Below are 20718 nucleotides of genomic sequence, written 5' to 3'. Positions count from 1 at the left end.
TCTGTCGGAAGCCAGGTCCTTGTTGAGCCTTCGGGCGGTGGAGCCCGTGCCCCCGAACCAAAGGGGACGGGGGTTTTACTCCCGTTACTTTTTGGTCCCGAAGAAGACAGGGGACTTACGCCCCATTCTGGACCTCCGGAGGCTCAACAAGTTCCTTGTCCGGGAGAAGTTCCGTATGTTGTCCCTTCCAGTCCTGTACCCTCTGTTAGAATCGGGGGACTGGATGTGCTCCCTGGACCTGAAGGAAGCATATACTCATGTTCCGGTGCATCCCGCCTTCCGCAAGTTCCTCAGGTTCCAGGTGGGGGAGTTGCACCTCCAGTATCGGGTCCTCCCCTTTGGACTGGCTTCGTCTCCTCGAGTCTTCACGAAGTGTATGGTGGTGGTCGCGGCAGCCCTGAGATCTCGGGGGCTGCAGGTGTTTCCCTACCTGGACGATTGGCTGATCAAGGCGTCCTCCAAGGAAGGGGTTATTTCAGCGACCCGACAGACTATCATCTTCCTTCAACGTCTGGGGTTCGAAGTGAACTTCCCCAAGTCTCAGTTGTGCCCGACTCAATCCCTTCAGTTTATTGGGGCCGTGCTGGACACGGTTCGCCTCCGTTCGTTCCTCCCCCCGCCACGGTTGGAGGTCCTGCTTCGATTGAGTCGCCAGGTTTCGTTGCTGCCCTCAGTTTCGGCGCAGCGCATGATGATGCTGCTCGGCCACATGGCGTCGACGGTCCATGTCACTCCGTTCGCCCGTTTGCACCTGAGGCTTCCTCAGTGGACCTTGGCCTCCCAGTGGCGTCAGGAACAGGACCCAGTCTCCTCCCCTATAACTGTGACTCCTTCATTGAGACGCTCGCTCCGTTGGTGGACCAACTCTTCCAATCTTTCCGGGGGTTTGCTCTTTCTCGTTCCTCCGCATCGCAAGGTCCTTACCACGGACTCTTCAGAGTACGCGTGGGGAGCTCATCTGGACGGTCTGCGGACTCAAGGTCTATGGTCGGCAGAGGACCGGAGTTGTCACATCAATGTTTTAGAACTTCGTGCCATTTTTCTGGCTGCTCGAGCGTTCTGCCACCTGCTGCACAATCAGGTAGTCCTTGTGCAGACGGACAACCAGGTGGCCATGTATTATGTGAACAAACAAGGGGGAACGGGCTCTTGGTCCCTGTGCCGAGAAGCCCTGCACCTTTGGAAATGGGCGGTCTCCCAGAACATCTTCCTGTGGGCGGTTTACATTCAGGGAGAGAAGAATTGTCTGGCCGACAAACTCAGTCGTCTTCTCCAGCCACACGAGTGGTCGCTAAACTCCCGAGTTCTGCGCGAGGTCTTCGACCGCTGGGGGACTCCTCAGGTGGATCTGTTTGCCTCCCCAGAGACTCGCAAACTGCCCCTCTATTGTTCTCGGATGTACTCCCAGGACCATCTCGAGGCCAACGCCTTTCTTCTCGACTGGGGAGGGAGGTTCCTTTATGCGTTTCCTCCTTTCCCTCTGATCTTGAGGACGTTGGTTCATCTCAAGGCATCCAGAGCCACTATGATTCTCATTGCGCCTCGTTGGCCTCGTCAGCACTGGTTCTCCCTGCTCCTTCAACTCAGTGTCAGGGAGCCTCTGCTTCTCCCTGTCTTTCCCTCTCTGCTGTCTCTGAGTCGGGGTTCGCTGTTGCATCCCAATCTTCAGTCTTTACATCTGACAGCTTGGTTCCTTTCCCCGTGACTTCACAGGTTTCTCAGTCTGTGAGGGAGGTTCTGGAAGCCTCGCGCAAGGTCTCGACTAGGCTTTGTTATTCTCAGAAGTGGACCAGATTTTTTTCCTGGTGTTCCTCGAATCATCTGGATCCGAGTTCGGTTCTGGTGTTTTCGGTTCTGGAATATTTGTTGCATTTGTCCAAGTCTGGGCTGAAGACGACTTCCATTAGGGTGCATCTCAGTGCGATTGCTGCTTTCCATCGGCATATCGAGGGTTGATCTCTCTCTCTTCATCCTCTGGTGATTCGTTTCATGAGGGGTCTAGTGAATGTTAATCCTCCTTTGAAACCTCCTCCTGTAGTTTGGGATCTTAATGTGGTTTTGGCTCAACTGATGAAGCCTCCCTTCGAGCCTATTGACAAATCTCATCTTAAGTTTCTCACTTGGAAGGTGATCTTTTTGCTTGCGCTCACGTCCACTCGTCGGATTAGCGAGCTGCAGGCTTTGGTTGCGGACCCGCCCTTTACTGTGTTCCATCATGACAAGGTGGTTCTTCGCACCCATCCTAAATTTTTACCTAAGGTTGTGTCTGATTTCCACCTCAATCAGTCCATTGTTCTTCCGGTGTTTTTTCCGAAGCCCCACTCTCATCCTGGGGAGGCAGCGCTTCACACGGTTGACTGTAAGAGAGCGTTGGCCTTTTATCTTCAACGCACCAAGTCTCATCGGAAGGTTCCTCATTTGTTTTTGTCCTTTGATCCTAATCGGTTGGGACGTCCTGTTTCCAAGCGCACCTTGTCCAACTGGTTGGCTGCTTGTATTTCTTTTTGCTACGCTCAGGCTGGTCTCGCGCTTCATGGTCGGGTCACGGGACATAAGGTCCGAGCGATGGCAGCTTCTGTGGCATCCTCCGGTCTACTCCAGTGGAGGATATCTGCAAGGCTGCCACTTGGTCTTCGGTTCATACTTTCACCTCCCACTACTGCCTGGATACGTTATCCAGGAGTGACGGCCGGTTTGGCCAGTCAGTTTTGCGTAATCTGTTTTCCTAAATTGCCATCCTCCCACCTGCCCTTTTTTGGTTGGCTTGGAGGTCACCCACATGTGAGAATATCATGCCTGCTTGTCCTGGGATAAAGCACAGTTACTTACCGTAACAGGTGTTATCCAGGGACAGCAGGCAGATATTCTCGCCCTCCTCCCCGGGGATGGCTTCTTTGCTGGCTATGGAACTGAGGACCACGAGGTGAGGATGCGCCCTCTAGTGGGCAAGAAGGCATGCACATGCGTGGTGCAGCATAGCAAACTTGAAACTTCAATCAAGTTTGCTTGAAAAGCTGTCCGCGCTGGGGCTCCGTAGATGACGTCACCCACATGTGAGAATATATGCCTGCTGTCCCTGGATAACACCTGTTAGGGTAAGTAACTGTGCTTTACAGTCAGAAGAAGGAAGTGCAACCAGAGACTCATGAAATCACCAGACAATAAAAGTAGGAAAAATGTTTTTATTTTCAATTTAGTGATCAAAATGTGTCCGTTTTGAGAATTTATATCTTCTATCTATATTTTGCCCTATGGCCCTCTTTTTACTAACAAACAAACATACTGAGAAAAATTAAATTACATAAATAAGAGGATTCAAATCTAATAAAATATAATATAACCCACATAGAATCCACTCATAAAGATCATAAATAAATTCATTCATATGTTATGTCAATGCAATCAAAGTAAGTCAATATCAATAAATATAATAAGATATTATTTTCAGGTGGTATATATTAGTTATATATGAATTTGGGACAGGGTGGGGGTTAAAACTTACTGATGTATGATATTGAAGATTTTTCAAGTGATGTTGTATTATAATTGTTTGATATTTACTGTACACTTGATGTAAGTTATAAAATGAATAAAGAATTAAAAATAAATAAATAAATATAAATGCATTAAAAACACTATAACTTTATTGATAACATCTCAATTAATCACAAATAGACATACAAACATACATACATGAAACAAAGAAAGGAGGCAAAGGAAACCACTGAGTTCATGTTATAAAGAGAAATTTAGAAGTCATTTAGCTTAATGTGGATATTCGATTCTAGCTATATCATAAAACTGACTAATTCTACTCAGGTTGCTTATGGCATTTTTTGTCCATGCCATAAGCTTTATGTTGGTCAAACTAAGAGAGCCATTAAACTCCGCATTGCTGAACATCTTGGTTGTATTAGAAGTCAGAAAAGTGATGCCCTACTGGTAGATCATTGGGTTCAATTCCATCACTCATTATCGGATTTGCGCTTTTGTGTTTTTAAATAATTTGTTACCACCACTGGGAGGGATATTTCTCGGCCGCTTACTTACCATGAGCAGCGCTTGATTTTTGCTTGGCATACTGTGATACCTAACGGGTTAAACAGAGAGATTGAGTGGCTAGTGTTACACTAATATTTATATGTAGGATTCTTTTTGGTCTTTTTGACTTGCCTAATTTTTTTGATTGACTCTTTCGTTTGTTTTGATCTTTTTTAAGTTTATTCAGCTGTTCAATTTTGTCATCTATTTAATGCTCTGCCCTTTGTCTACCGTCATGATGCATGCGTGGTGGTTGCCATTTTTGCCTTTGGATCAAGTTAGCTTCTATCTCCTGCCCGGTATGATGGCGCGCATTTACATTTATCTTGTTTGTTTTATATAAGTTGATTTGTGAGGTTCTTTTTGGTTATATTGGTGTCTCATTGTGTTTTCAGCATGATTCCTCCTCTTGATAAAGAAAGCCATCGAAACACGGCTCGTGTTGAGGAGGAGTGAATTGGTTGTTTTTGTGGAAACTGGATGAAATATTTGCCTACTTTGGATCACCTTTCTGCACTTGCACTTTAATACTTTGTGACTCTTTTTTTCTTTATTTTTTTTTTTTTTTTTATTATTATAAAATTTTTTACAATATTTCCAAGCATATACATCTTGTACAGTAAAGTGAGATCAAGCAACATATTAAACTAAAATTGCAAAATTAATATTACTACAAGGAAATACTAATCTAGCTGATCTCACACTAGTCCTCAATATTATTGGATCCGTAATTAAGAGTAGAACATATATAATTCAAATTAATTAAATAAGAAAAATCCTTATCTGACTAAAGTGCAGGAAGCTAACTTTCCATGGACGTTGTTATTCCTTTTTCTAGATGTTTCATTGAGAGAAAGCTAATCAGTTGAGATGGCTCTGTAAATATATACTTCAATGATAAATATCTAACTACACATTTACATGGATATCTCAAAAAGAAAATACCCCCTATTTGAGTCACTCCTGGTTTTAAAATTAAAAATTCTTTCCTTCTTTTTTGAGTCTCTCTAGAGACATCAGGAAAAATCTGAATATGCTGTCCCAGGAAGTCTTTGGATCTATTTTTAAAGAAAAGTTTTAATATCCAATCCCTGTCTGGAGCCAAAGCAACAGACAACAAGAGAGTAGCTGGAACAGCCAATTCTCTATCTGATTGTTCCAGTATAGCCGAAATGTCCAATGACCTCTCCCGGGGTTCCTCAATTTTTCCTTCTTCTTTGAATTGGGGCTTAGCAGGTAGGTAATACACTCTTGTAAGAGGAGGTAAGGAGTTTTCAGGAATTTCCAAAATTTCCATAAAATATCTTTTCACCATTTCTCTAGGAGAAGTTGACAGGATTCTTGGAAAATTTATGAATCTCAAATTATTTATTCGACCATTATTCTCCTGCACTTCCAACTTCTTCCTGAGTAATATATTATCTTTAACCAGCATATCTTGATTTTGTTTCAGTAGTATTAGCTCCTTATTTGTATTTTGTGTCTCTGTTTTAAATTGTGACATGTCCTGCTTTAAAACTTTTATTTCTTCCTTTTGTTCTTTTAATTCTTTATCCAAACTTTTTATTTGAGGATTTAAGGAATTCCCCAAATTCACTACCAAGTCCCATAATGCTTCGAGTGTGACTGTAGGAGGTTTTGTAGGTGAAAAAAGTTGTAATGGTGTAGTATGTAAATGTTCTGAAATTAGCTTTACCTCAGTGACGTCTTGTATTCCTCCAACCTCTGTTGTCCCGGTCGCAAGTCCCGTTGTCATATTCGGCGAGCCCTCCATACTAGCCTCTGTGGACAAAGAAGAAACCACCTCCTCTGGTGGATTCTGGTCCCGTGGGGAGCTGGCAGCTTGCGGCGTTGGTTGGAGGGGTGGCGTCCTAACGTCGGGGCTAAGAGTGACATCATGCTCAGGGGAACCCACCGCACTACTCTCCGGCGGTGTCCCCAACGAGCTAGCACCCGACCCTTCTTGTTCCCGTTGTAGGCGTCGGAGAAAATCATCAATAGTAACCACTGGGGTTAAGGGTCGCCGGGAGGCTCCTCCGGTGTTCCTTCCTCGTCTTTTCGGCATTATTAAAGAAAGAAAAACTTCAACGACGTCCTCACTGCAGCAGATATGGAATAAACATCTTAGATCCAATAATAGGGAGCAGGATCCGATCCGGGTCTAAGTACCCCAAATAAAGTTGCCCACTGCCGGCTCCCGGACTCCACGAGGCTCCTAAGGGGCTCCCAAGGGGCCTTGCGTGCCCCTTAGGCCACGCCCCTTAGGCCACGCCCTGCGGCCGCAACCGCAGCAGCGGGTGCTTTTACGCTGTCGGAGATGGACCCAGTGACGTCAGGGGTCCGTCTCTGTAAGTGCCTGTCAGCGCCGCCGACCAGGAAGAGGAAGCCACCGCTGCACACCCGGGACCAGCAACGGGACACCCCTCAGCTCTCCTCCAGTCCGGTAAACTGCTCCAGTGTGGCTACAGCAGCGGGTGCTTTTACGCTGTCGGAGACGGACCCAGTGACGTCAGGGGTCCGTCTCTGTAAGTGCCTGTCAGCGCTGCCGACCAGGAAGAGGAAGCCGCCGCTGCACACCCGGGACCAGCAACGGGACACCCCTCAGCTCTCCTCCAGTCCGGTAAACTGCTCCCGGGACTCTTTTTTTATGAACTTCTATCATGTGATGTTTCTTATTGGACGGCTCAGGACTCCACCTTGTCTCTTTGGCCTTGTTTTTGAGACTACGTTAGCCGAAGTTTGGATTAACTCGAGCCATATGTACTGTGTATAACATCATCGCACTATGGCCAACTTAAGCTAAGTGACTTCTAAATTTCTCTTTATAGCATGCCCCTTTTTACTAAACCGCAATAGCGTTTTTTTGTTCAGGGAGCCTATGAACGTCGGGAGCAGCGCAGCTCCCTGCGCTAAAACCCACTATCACGGTTTAGTAAAAGGGGAGGGGGTATATTTGTCTATTTTTGTATAGTTGTTACTGAGGTGACTTCGCATATTTTAAAGTTATCTGCCTTGTGACCTCTTTGAAAAAAACCCCAAATATAAATTATAACATTTTCTCTGCATACAGAGTGTTTTGTATTTTTTTTTTTAAATTTTATTGTTGGTAGATCTTTTTGACTTGGTCATTTTAAAAGTAGCTCGCAAGCCAAAAAAGTGTGGGCACCCCTTCTCTACAGGCATTAAATCTGCAGTTTGAGCTGCCTGTCACTCCAGAATGTTCCCTCATGAGTGACTAGAGGCCACAATCCGCCTCTTTTCCTGATCATTCTAACCTTGTTTGGAGTCATATGGACTTTGAAGAGACTCCTGAGGGTCCCTTGCGCTGTGCTCGCACCATAGAGCGGCTTTATTTCCTGGTGAATGCCTTTAACAAGTGCTTTGCTTCCCCAAAGGTGGATTCCTCGGTGATGCAGGTCACTAAGTGCACATCTCTCCGCAGTGTGGATTTTGTCCTTAAGCGTCTGTTTGATTTGGTAGCTTCATGGCTCGGGCATGCCATTTCAAGATGCGCCATGATCCTGATACTGTGGTGCTTCGTAACTTGGATTTTATCATCTCGGAAGTGGATTATATGGCTGATGCATTGTATGATATTTTGAAAGTCTTTCCTAAGCTTTTTACCTATTCTGTTTTGGCTCACAGGATGCTCTGGATCCCGGCAGTGGTCTGGTGATTCTTCTTCTAAAGTGACTGTGAGCCTGTTGCCCTTTAAGGGACAGTTGCTGTTCAGCCAGTGTCTGGATGACCTTATGGCCAGTTGTCAGGATCACAGGCCCAAGTCAATTCCTGTGAGTGGATCCCATCCTTCTAGGGGTTTGTGCCATCCTAATTTTCGTCCCTTCAGGAGCTCTCTTCCTGTACTCAGGCTCTTCAACAGGAAAATGATGGTCTTCGTCTGCCAGACCACGCTTCAGTGGGTCTCGATATCAGCCCGCGGGAACCTGTCCTGTATTTTCCTGATTCACCGATTGTCTACCTTTCAAGTACTGGCAAGCTGGATTTGTATTTTCTGACCAGCCTTTATAGAGTGCCAACTGTTTGAGTTTAGCACTCAGTTTGGGGAGGGGGGGCCCTAGTTGGGGCAACCCCTTCTGTTAGTGCATGCTGTTTCTACTTATAGCACTGTTATTATCATTCAGGTTACTAGGGATCTTCACTGTCACCCACATTATTTAATGTTTATCTTTCATCATTAGGCTCTTGTTTGAGTAATCTAGATATAAGATTGTACAGCTATACTGACAGTATTACAATTATACCTTGCAATTCAGTTCTGTCTCAGATTACCATCAAAATTGAGTCTGTATTGAAACAGATGAATTTTTGGATGCAGCAATTTAAACCTAAACTCAACTCTGATAAAACAAAGTTTTTTGTGGCGTCACTTTACAAAATTTCTCATGAACCCTCCATCAGTATAAATTCAACATCATACGTAATCCATCCAACGATTAAAATACTAGGAGTCGTTCTGGATCAGCATCTCACCATGAAAATCAGATAGATGCAGTGGTATGCAAAAGTTATTTTACCTTATGGAAACTATGAACAATTAGACCATATTTTGAATTTGCTGCTTTTAGACTTTTGGTTAAGTCATTACTATTGAGTCTTTTTGATTACTGCAATATTGTCTATCTGACAATCACTAAGAAAGAGCTGGCAAGATTACTACTGATTCAGGACACAGCAGTTAGATTGATTTACAGCCTGAAGAGGGTATGACCATGTCACATTTGTTTTATTGTGAGCTGCACTGGTTACCAATGGAGGCCTGGGTACTGTTTAAGCTGGGTTGCTTTTGTTATAAGGCTTTATATGGCACAGCTCCTCTGTATTTTGTTAATAGACTTTCCATAGCTTCATATAAACATAGCAGGAAAATGCATGCTTTGTTTAATTTTCCCTCTGTACAGGGATGCAAAAGTAAGAAATTTCTTAATCACACTTTAGCGTTTCAGGTAGCTTCCACGACAAATAATTTTGATCATTGTTGCTTACAGCTTATTCTTATAAACATTTTAGAACACAGCTGAAAACTTATCTCTTTTCTAAGTATTTGGCTAATTAACTTATTCCTATTTCTTAGATTATGTTTACTGTTTATAATCTTTTGTAAACCGCATTGAACTTATGGCTACGTGATTAATAAGCACTATGTTATATTATGCTGATTGAATTATGTTTACTTGTTGCTGTTTTGTATTTCTAATTGTGAGCAGAATACACTTGTCCCCATTCCCCTCTCTTGTTCCTGGTTACTTTGCTATTAACTGATGTCTACAGAACCAGTGACAGTGATGAGGTATGAGGGGGAGGGTCTCTGAAATTTGAGGCTTCCTACAAAGTCCTAGTGGGTAGACGGAAATAACCCACTGGTCCCGGAATAAAGTGTAGATTTATAATAAAGAAGATTAGCAAAGGTAAGAACCTAATATTTAGTTCCCAGGAAAGTGCAATGAAAGAAAAATGCTATTTCTGATGTTTTCTTGGCAAAAAATTCTAACCAACCTTAATTTTTGTTCTGTGTTTAACAACAACTTCTCGTTTATGTTAATTGATAAATTAAATGTAAAATACAGCAGTAGTTACAAAGATGTCCTGCATCTGTTAACTGGAATTGTACTTAGTAAAAAAATTACTTTCTTTCTGGTCATGTAACTTTTTATTTTCTTGGGTTCTGCAGTACTCTTCGTCAGCGGGCTGACCCTGTATACAGTCCCCCTCTTCACATTTCTGGACTTTGCTGGAGATTAAAGGTTTATCCAGTGAGTTTGCTTTTGAGGGTTTTTTTCTGTTTGCAAATCAGTCTTGAACATAGGTGATTGTTTTGATTTTGCCACTGTACAGCTTTAGGGCCAGGTATTGCTGAAAAGTACCAGCTTGGGGAAGGGAGGAAGGATACTATCTCTGCAGCTGCTGTGGTGAGAAAGGGGTGGGCCTTTGGTGGGGGGTAGCAAAGAAGAAGAGAAGATGCTGGAACCGGCATGGATGGAAAGGGATCTAGCAACCTTTATGCAATTCATCCCAGGGACATAGAAACTGAGGAGGTAATTAGGGGATGACCTATTCTTGAGGGCAATTTAAAGGCAAGTATATATGATAGTGGAGGAGTAGTGTAATGGTTAGTGTAGTGGACTTTGATCCTAGGGAACTGGGTTCAGTTCACACTGCAGCTCCTTGTGATCCTGGGCAAGTCACTTAACACTCCATTGCCCCAGGTACAAAAACACACTGTGAGCCAACTAAGAACAGACAAAACATATAGGGCCGGATTCTATAAATGGCGCCCTTTAAAGAATTGCAGCTAATGGTGCCTATCACAAAACCTAGGCACTGATAATGTAGGCCAGGGTTTTTATTGGCCTACATTACAGGCACCTAAGTTCTTTTGAGAATTGCGCCTAATGGCACTTAAGGTCATCTGTACCCCTAACCATGTCTACATTGATCTTAGGAGCCATTAGGTGCCTTGCTGTAGATGCAATTGTAGTTCTTACTATTTTAAAATTAGTTTTTAATTGGTTTTTAACAGCATAGTCAATTACTGCACTGATTAAAGCCAATTAAAGCAAGTTAGGCGGCAATAGGGCATCTACCACTTCCTAAATTAATGGCATCATTTACAGAATCAAGCCTATATTGTGTACAGTGCTGCATAGGTCTAGTAGCGTTATAGACATGAGTAGTAGTAGTAGATCATTAAGGATGGAGCAGAACAAAATAAGATATCCAATGTAACTAACGCTAAAGCAGCATTTTTGAGGTTAAAATTAATAAGATAATTGTGACCTTTTTCTGGAAACACCAGCTTTATAGATGATGATGCTTGTACTTCTTATCTTATTGAATTATTGCAATGTTTAGTACTTGGAATTAAGAGCAAAATACTTTAAACTATTGCAAATAATCCAAAATACAGTAGCAATATTCTTCTAGGGAGGAAGTAAATGAGAAACCTTGTGCCCTGTGTTAATAAGATTCCATTGCTTACTAATATGGATTTTTTTTTTTAAGGAAGGAATTGATCATTATGAGCCCTTCCATGCCCTTAGGTCCTTTGCTAAAATGTTTCATTATAAATTCCTTCTGTGGAGTACTGTGTAAGAAGCAGAATGGAGAAATTAATTTTTAATGGCATTGGACCCAGCTATTATAACAAATTAAACTAAACTAAACTAAACCTTAGGTTTGTATACGCATCTTCTCCACGATCGTAGAGCTCGGCACGGTTTACAGGACTAAGATAGAATGGAACTCCAAAGGGTGGTTGTGGATTAAGAGTAAAGGAGGAATAGAGGGTTTTAGGGTACCAGAGAGGGGGGGAGGTGTTATATTTTTGAGAAAAGCCAAGTTTTCAGATGTTTTCGGAAGAGTTGGAGGGAGCTTGAATTTCGGAGAGGGGATGTAAGGTTGTTCCAGAGCTCAGTGATTCTAAAGGGGAGGGATGTCCCTAGTTTTCCAGCATGAGATATACCTTTTATAGACGGGAAGGATAGTTTTAATTTTTGGGAGGATCTGGTGGAATTGGGATTGGAGGAATTCCAAGATAGTGGAATAACGGGAGGAAGAATGCCGTGAAGGATCTTGAAAGTTAGGCAGGCACATTTGAAGTGGACCCTGGAGATAATTGGAAGCCAGTGAAGCTTGGACAGAAGTGGTGAGACGTGATCAAATTTACTTTTTGCGAAAATAAGCTTAGCCGCAGCATTCTGAATCTGCTGGAGTCTGAGGAGGCTTTTCTTAGTTAGGCTTAAGTAGATAGAGTTGCAATAGTCTAATCTGGAGAGGATGATGGATTGTACAAGGATGGCAAAGTGTTTTTGATGGAAACAGGATCTCACTTTCCTCAGCCTATGAAGGCTAAAGAAGCATTTTTTTTACCAGGGAGTGGAGGTGGTCATGGAAGGATAGTGAGGAGTCCACGATGATGCCCAGAACTTTGCTTGAGAACTCAAGCTGTAGTGTGGGGCCGGAGGACAGTGGAATGGAGGTGGGTAAATGGTCTAAAATTGGACCGAGCCAAAGTAGTTTTGTTTTGGACTCGTTTAATTTCATTTGAACAGTGAGGGCCCAGTTTTGGAGGTTCGATATACATGAGGATATGTTCTCGGAGAGGTTAGTGAGGTTTGAGTCGGTCTCGAGGAGGACAAGGATATCATCAGCATAAGTGTAAAGTGTTTCAAGGGGGGATAGATGGAGGAGTTTCAGAGAGGACATATAAATATTGAAAAGAATAGGAGATAGAGGTGAACCTTGCGGGACTCCACATTTCGGTTTCCAGGGTAAGGATGAGGTGCCGTTCATGTTAACGGTGTAAGAACGGGAACGTAAGAATTTTGAGAACCAGTCTAGAACTGTGGAGTTGATGCCTATCTCGGAGAGTTGGAAAACTAGAATATCATGATGGACTACGTCAAAAGCAGCAGAAAGGTCAAATTGTAGAAGAACAGCGAACTTATTACGAGAATGAAGTAGTTGAGCCTTAGAGATGAGTGAGGCCAATAGGGATTCGGAGCTGAAATTGGGTCTGAATCCATATTGGTAAGGAAGGAGAATAGAGAATCTTTCTAAGTAGGAAGAGAGTTGGGAAGATACGATAAGACTCTAGAATCTTGGTTAGGAGAGGGATATTTGCTATTGGACGATAGCTGGATGGAATGGAGGGGTCTAGATCAGACTTTTTCAGTAGTGGGGTCAAAGCAATGTGTCCCATTTCAGAAGAGAGAAGGGCAGAGTTTATAAGTTTGGTGAGAGATGCGATGGCCTGTGTGGGAATTTTCTCAAATAGGTAGGAGGGGAATGGGTCCAAGGTACAGGTACAAGTTTTTAGTTTGAGGCAGAGTTTAGAGACCTGCGATTCGGAGACGAGCTCAAAAGCAGTCCAAGATCTGTCAGCTGGGATGGGGTTGGAGATAAGTAGTGTAGGGGTGGAATCGGTGGGCACCAGGGAGTTGTAGGAGACTGTAGGCGGGAAGGAGCATCTTAGAGAAGTAACCTTTTCATAGAAGAATTTTGCTAGAACATCAGCTGACGGAGAAGAGGGGGGCGGGGTGGAGTCGTTTTTAGAGGTTAAGGAGCACCAGATGTTAAACAATGCACTATTCTGATTGTTGGATCTGGAGGTCTTGTCTCCATAGTAGTTCTTCCTAGCTTTTTTTAATATTGTATTGTAGAGTTTAATATTGACCCTCCAGGTCTGTCTGTCTGTAGGGGAATTAGATTTTTTCCATTTTGCGCTCCAAAGCTCGACATTTCTGCTTCAGTTCTCTGTGAAATGGAAGGTACCAGGGGGCCTTACGGGGGTAGGAGATGGTTTTAGTGGATAATGGAGCAAGAGAGTGGTAGGTGGATTCAGAGAGGGCTATCTAGTTGTGCCAATTGGTTTCTGAATCTGCGGGCTTGGGAACGGAGGAGAGATGTTTAAGGAAGTTGGACCAGAACAGATCGCTCGTAATTTTTTTTGCGGAAGGTAATGGAGTTGGGGGAATAGGATGGGACCCCAAGATGCGACATGAAAATGGGGAAAGAGAAAGCCCCTAAGAAGTGGTCAGACCAAGGGATGTGTTCCCAACGAGTGTCATCGGCTGAAGTTTTGTAAGAGGTAAGATCGAGGAATCTGATGAAATCTAGTGTGTGCCCTTTTTCATGGGTTGGAGAGGGAGCAGGGGGGGAAAAACCTAGAGAGGAGAGGAAGTTGTTAAATTCAATCGCGTCCTTGTTGGTGATGTCGTCAAGGTAGAGATTAATATCCCCAATGATCAGTAATCTTTGAAATTTAAGGAAGGCGTTTGTTATGATTTTGAGGACTAGATCAGAGGACTTGATCCAAGGGGTAGGAGGGCGATATAGTAGCAAGATACCCAGTGGGTGAGGGCGGAGTTCATCATTGACTGAGGCTAGCATATATTCTAGTGAGGGGTGGCTGCCCTTTTCAAGGAGCTGGACATCAAAGAAAGATTTGTAGAGTATTGCCAGGCCGCCTCCTTTTTGGTTAGGTCTGGGTGAGAAGAGGCCTTGGTAACCGTGGGAACAGAGTTCGTTTTGTGTAAATAGGTCGTCTTTAGCAAGCCATGATTCTGTGATGCACAAGAATCCAGGGTCAAAATCATCAAGAAGGTCTTTCAGAATTTGGATCTTGTTGCATGCGGATCTGACATTGCAATAAAGTATCGGGACTGGGGTGAGAGAGTCAGAGGCATGGATGGGGAGATTAGCAGGGGGCAGAGGTTTTAAGGCCGCATGGTTGGCATTTCAGGGTTTTGGTTTTTTTTGAAAGGGTGACTTCTGATGCGCATCAGCGTGGGGATTCTGAGGCCAGGGCAGATATTACTGGCATTTGGGGAATCGAGTGGGATGGGAGAAGGAGGTTTCAGGCAGAGGGAAGTGTTGAAAGAAGAGCATAGTAGGAGAAAAAGGAGCCAGAGGGGTGGTTTCATGGTGAGGCTAAGGGAAGCCTTTGGGCTGGGAGGCAGGACTAAATTTGGTTCGTGTGTGAGTAAACTCAGCAGAGGAGAGGTTTAGCGACAGTTCAGGGAGGGGCTAGGGCTTGTTCTCTAAAAGAAGGATAAAATCAGATGGACAGCATGGTATCTAGTTGAGAAGTAAGATAGGAACGAAAGTTAAGCATCGTTTTTTTTTTTTGTGAGAGCTAATCAGAGGTAGAGCTTAGCAATGAATACAATTTGGCAGCTGAGTACAATTTAGCAACTAAACAGTTTCCACATAGTAACTTAAATAGGAAGGACACAGACAGGAGAATTAAACAAGGAGCAACTGCACAGTCAGGAAACCTTCCGCAGCCCAAGAATGGGCTGGAGGGAGGCAGGGGCACAGAAGATGAGCAATAAACAAGATCCTTAGCAGTGAATAAATTAGCAGCAAACAATTTTCGCATAGGAATTAAATAAGGAAAGACTTAAACCAGGGAGAAACTTAGGTAGGGTGAAAACTAACAATCTGGTGTCTATGACTGCCCTCGATGGGCTGAAGAGAAGCCAGATCTTGTTAATTAAGTCCTTCGGCAGCCCTCGGATGGGCTGGAGGAGAGCAGGGCTCGCAAGAGAGCAGAGGCAGGGCAGATACCTCCTGCTCGAGTGGCGTCGGGCGGAGGAAGGAGGGACAAGATGGAGGAAGCTTCCTCCTTCCTCTGCCTTGGAGTCACTGATGAAGAAACTTTCTGCAGCCCACAATGGGCTGAAGAGAAGCCAGGTCGCGCTTGATTAGACTTCAGCAGCCCTCGGATGGGCTGGAGGAGAGCAGGGCTCACAAGAGAGCAGAGGCAGGGCAGATCCTTCCTGCTTGAGCGGCGTCAGGCGGAGGAAGGAGGGACAAGATGGAGGAAGCTTCCTCCTTCCTCTGCCTTGGAGTCGCTGATGAAGAAACTTTTGGCGGCCCACAATGGGCTGAAGAGAAGCCGGGTCACGCTTGATTAGACTTCAGCAGCCCTCGGATGGGCTGGAGGAGAGCAGGGCTCGCAAGAGAGCAGAGGCAGGGCAGATCCCTCCTGCTCGAGCGGCGTCGGGCGGAGGAAGGAGGGATAAGATGGGGGAAGCTTCCTCCTTCCTCTGCCTTGGAGTCGCTGTTGAAGAAACTTTCGGAGGCCCACAATGGGCTGAAGAGAAGCCGGGTCGCGCTTGATTAGACTTCAGCAGCCCTTGGATGGGCTGGAGGAGAGCAGGGCTCGCAAGAGAGCAGAAGCAGGGCAGATCCCTCCTGCTCGAGCAGCGTCGGGCGGAGGAAGGAGGGACAAGATGGAGGAAGCTTCCTCTTACTTAGATTTACATGGAAATGGGAAAATTGCTATTCTTTAGGAAGGTTTTAGAAACCCTTTTTTTCCTCTATTACTTAAAAAGTCTTTTAGATAAATGTCATGACTTCAAGTTCTACAATCTACAAACTTTTATGGTTTGCATTTCTTTTATTTTTCTGACTTACTGATTTTTTTATGCTGTAAACTATTCTGAATGAATTTGTCTATTAAATGGTATCAAAATTGATTATGATGATAGACAGTTCATGCCTCAACCTAGGACTTTGATATGCAAAATCCTTGCCTGATTTGCTGTCGTTTAAAATGAGACGGCATATTTAGTAATAACTGCTAGGAAGACTGATGGCTTCTGAGACGATCACAGGGGTTTAATAATGCCTTAAGTTACCAGGAGTTTCTTGATGTGTAGCCTTAAAGACTTAACAAAGAGTTTTAAACTTAAGTCTGTTATGAATTGGGAGCCAATCTAAGCATGAAAGAATAGGTATACTGGGGGACGTGGCTTGGACACGAATGCGATCTGATGCGTAGTCGCTGTGCTCCTCTCCTTGCTTTTGATAACTATAAAATTAAGTAAAATTTTGGTATTTCAAAGTCTCAAGCATATAAGTGGTTGCAGTTGAAGCAGGTCATTCAGAAAGGGTTCCCTGATTAGTGAAGTTTAAATAATCAGTATAGCTTGCCGGGCCTATGCTTCCAGACAGATTTCCTAGGACATCAGGCCATCAAGTGGTATAAATTAATATCGGAATATTTGAACAAAAAACCAAAAACTAGTCTGAGAGACATTTGGAGCATTGAGATTAAACAGCAGATTTCTGCTTCTCAATGGCCACGGATCTGGACTTGGAGGATGAGATGTACAGCGTCAGCATCTAGGAGACAAACTTGGGTTTTTTGTTGCATAGAACTTTCTGGACCCCTGTTCATTTGCAAAAGTTAGTTCAAAATCTAATAGATGCTGCCACTGTCATCTTGAAATAGGGTCACTGGATCATTTGTTGTTCTATTGTCCTTTGCTACTCAATTTTTTTAGGTCAATATGGGGATATATTAATGCCTTAACTGGAGTCATCGATTCCATTAACATATGATGTAGTCATCTGTGGGACAATATTGCATATTAAACCACCGTTGGATTGGTATAAATGCCGGCTTTTCCTTATCGTGACTGGGATAGCCATGCAAATGGTTACTAGTAATTGGAAGAATTGGGACCGCCTTAGTTTTACTTTCTGGTGGGCGAAATTTATGCTTATGCTATAAGTATGAGAAGATGAAAGCTGACATTCTGGGGCATAATAAGTTATTCAGATTAGTTTGGGGTCCGTTGACAACTTTTGTTACCTCGTTATAGTTTGTTTGTTTTTTTTAATTCTTTATTCATTTTCAAAACTTTCAATAAGTGCAATTTAAGATACAATCACTTTACACTTAAACATCACTTAATATTCCATCAAAGTCTAATACACATCAAATATTCCTCCCCCCCCTTATACCCAACAATTGTTCTTAAGCATAAGAAAACATAAAGTATCCCCACCCCTCCTCCCCACCCTGGACGTGTATGTACAAAGGGAAAAAATAATTTTTCATTCTGTACAATATTTTGTTAATGGGTCCCAAACATCATTAAACTTCTTGGAACGCCCCTGCTGAATGGCTATTACACACTCCATTTTAAAGATATGGCATAAAGAGTTCCACCAAAAACTATAGCTCAGGCGGTCCCAATTTTTCCAATTTTTTGTAATATGCTGTATGGCAACCCCTGTCATAATAAGTAAAAGTTTATTATTATTAGAAGATATTTGGCTCTTAGCTCTCATTGATTATACCAAATAACACAGTATTATATGATATTGCGACCGGATTTTCCAATAAATTATTTATTTGACTCCAAATGGATTTCCAAAGGTAAAGTACCAATGGACAATAGAATAGTAAATGATCTAAAGTTCCAGCTTCAAGATGACAATGCCAGCATTTATTAGCCTTAGAGCTGTCTAATTTTTGTAAATGAACTGGGGTCCAAAATGCTCTGTGTAACAAGAAAAATCAAGTTTGTCTCATAGATGCCAACATAGTACATCTAATCCTCCAAGCCCAAATTCGTGGCCATGAGGAGACATGAGTTGCCATTCCAGCCATAACCAATCTGGTAAATTTTCCATGAGCTCCAGGAGGATCCAATACATACCCTACACGTCATAGTTGTTTATCTTTTATTTTTAGTTGATTGTACACATATCCAGGGAAGGGTGGGAGGGGGGTAGGGAAGGACATTTCTTTTGTTTTGTTTCATTCCTTGACTGAATGTATTGGAAGGGGGGTATTCTTTTTGAATTGTTATTGATTGATTATAAGTGCTTAAACTGATTGTTAATGTATGTATAATGTTCTGCACTTATTATTAGCCTTGAAAACTTAATAAAGATATTAAACAAAAAAAGAAAGAATAGGTATACTTATTACTAATAGTCTTTCCAGTTTGTGATTAGACATGTTTCATAATAATTGTAACTGGCAAAGTTGTTTCTTAGGCAACTCTAATGCAATCCTTTACAATAATCTAACCGATTAGTAATCATGCGTGGATCATCACAACAAAATCTAAGGGTCAGTTTTACTAAGCTGCAGTAGCGATTCTTCTGTGGCAAGTGCACCAAAGCCCATTCAATTCCTATGGGTTTTGGTGCATTTGCTGTAGGAGAATCACTACTGTGGTTTTTTAAAAGGAGCCCCAAATGATAAGAAAAGATTTCAATCACCTAAGCAATCACAAGATAATAAAACAAGAACAAAATGACTCTTAAGATCTGTTCATCAAAATTCAATTTTCAATCCAAAAATACTCCCAAGCTATGCACCAGCTATAGAAGAGTTAAGGAGAAATCTGAGTAAACTTGGAGATCACACACACTGCTGGAGTTTATTTTTGGTATTACTTTTAGGAGCAAAAATACTTCATCTCTTTGGTACTTATCTGATCTTGTAAAATGGATTGACTGCTTTACTGTTTCAGTGTATATTAGAAATCAGCTCAGACAGAAATCCAGTACTTCCATTTTTAGTATTTTAAGTGTTTGATTTCTAGATATTATTTACTACTACTTATCATTTCTATAGCAATACTAGACATACGCAGCACTGTACATCAAAACACAGAAGAGAGAGTCCCTGCTCAAAAGAGCTTACAGTTTAGTCAAGGTGCTCAGGTGAGGGAATTACAGAGGGAATAATAAGATAAATATTGGTGCTTAGCAGGTGGGTTGGAGTTTAGAATTGAAAGCAGTTTCTAAGAAATGGACTTTGAGTCTGGATATGAATACTGACAGTGACAGAGCTTGACATATCGAGTTGAACAGTTTGTTCCAGGCATACCGTGCAACAAAGTAGAAGGGATAGAGCCTGGAGTTGGCCATAAAGGAGACGGGTACAGATTAGAGATGAGTGGAGTACCTGGGGAGAGGGGTGAGAGTGTGATGACATAATCCACCTTGGTGACTTAACAATAAATTAATTCATTTGCTAATTGTTTTCTTTCTTTCAGGATGGAAATGGAGTGGTGCGTGGTTACTATCTATCTGTATTTCTTGAACTTTCTGCTGGACTGCCAGAAACATCAAAGTATGGAATTGTTTAACTCTAATATAGAAAGCTAGGATGTGGGTTTCCCTTTAGCTGTCTAGGTGCTGCCTTTGTCACATAGATTGCATCAAAATAAGGAAAAGGGATTTCATTTGTTTTATGTTTTGAATATTGTATTTTGGTCAGTAAAACTTGGTTCATGCCTTTATTTTTTTAATTATATTTCAAGCATATGACTACTAGTTTCAGGTTTGCAGCAGCTAAAGAGACACACGGGGGAATTCAGTATAGTGTGCCAAAAGATAAGTGCAAAATGCATACAAAATGCTGAGTGCTAAATGCTATTTTATAACTTCATCTGGGTGCCCAGATGCTGTTACAGAATTGTATGGGTGTAGGCATTTGCATGCTAACATTAAAGCGCAAACACATACCTGGTTTATCCCAGGACAAGCAGGCATGATATTCTCACATGTGGGTGACGTCATCTACGGAGCCCCAGCGCGGACAGCTTTTCAAGCAAACTTGATTGAAGTTTCAAGTTTGCTACACTGCACCACGCATGTGCATGCCTTCTTGCCCACTAGAGGGCGCATCCCCACCTCGTGGTCCTCAGTTCAGTCTTTTCCGCGGAGCCAGAAGCCCTGTGGAATTTGTGCTCTTCGATTTTAGCCTTCTGACACCGCGGCTGTGTGTTTATTTCACGGTCGCTGTGCTTAATTTGCTTTTTTTCTTTCTTTTGTTTCAGTTTTCGTCAAAAAAAACAAAACAGAATTGTTCGGCTCCGGGGGCTCCCGGTAGCCGCGGCCGCGGGACCTTGTTCGTTCACGGCCGGTTTTTGTGTCCATGTCCCATCCCTTGACGGCTTTGAAAAGTGCACCCGGTGCGATCGGTTGCTCTCAATTATCGATCCTCACCGGTGGTGCTTGGTTTGTTTGGGTCCTGAGCATCCTACGGAGTCCTGTGATAGGTGCTCAACTTTTCAGACTAGAGCTCTCCGCCGACGCCGTGCCCGGATGGCGGAGCTCTTCTCTGCGGACCCCGCGGCGGGGAAGGCCTCGACGTCGGCCTCGGCTTCGGCCCCGGCCTCGACCTCGGCCTCCGGTCCCTCGACCTCGCCTCGACCCTCGACTTCCTCCAAGCCTGCTGCCTCGACCAAGCCTGCTTCGGGTAAGTCCTCCCTTCCATCCTGGACTCCAGGGTCGGCGAAGAAGCCATCCTCGGGCTCCTCGACTGCGGGTGGGTCGTCCTCTGCCCCGCCCCGAGTAGCAAAGCCTAGTGCCCCGAGGGAATACTCGAGACCGAGGTCG

At 43.4% G+C, this 20718-nt stretch overlaps 1 protein-coding gene across 9 annotated transcripts in view; it reads left to right on the top strand.

Annotated features, from left to right (window-relative positions):
• TRIM37 (tripartite motif containing 37) overlaps nucleotides 1-20718 on the top strand; it is a 290609-nt gene that overhangs the window by 123199 nt on the left and 146692 nt on the right. For all 9 annotated transcript variants that reach the window (XM_033921675.1, XM_033921674.1, XM_033921671.1 and 6 more), the window contains 2 exons: nucleotides 9731-9812; nucleotides 19371-19452. In XM_033921675.1, the coding sequence (XP_033777566.1) occupies nucleotides 9731-9812; nucleotides 19371-19452 (164 nt within the window). The remainder of the gene's footprint in view (nucleotides 1-9730; nucleotides 9813-19370; nucleotides 19453-20718) is intronic.

This window comes from Geotrypetes seraphini, chromosome 15, assembly GCF_902459505.1.
Source record: "Geotrypetes seraphini chromosome 15, aGeoSer1.1, whole genome shotgun sequence".
In the NCBI taxonomy this organism is placed as follows: Eukaryota; Metazoa; Chordata; class Amphibia; order Gymnophiona; family Dermophiidae; genus Geotrypetes; species Geotrypetes seraphini.
The sequence above is the reverse complement of the archived record's forward strand: the minus strand, read 5'-3'. Positions and strand labels throughout refer to the sequence as shown.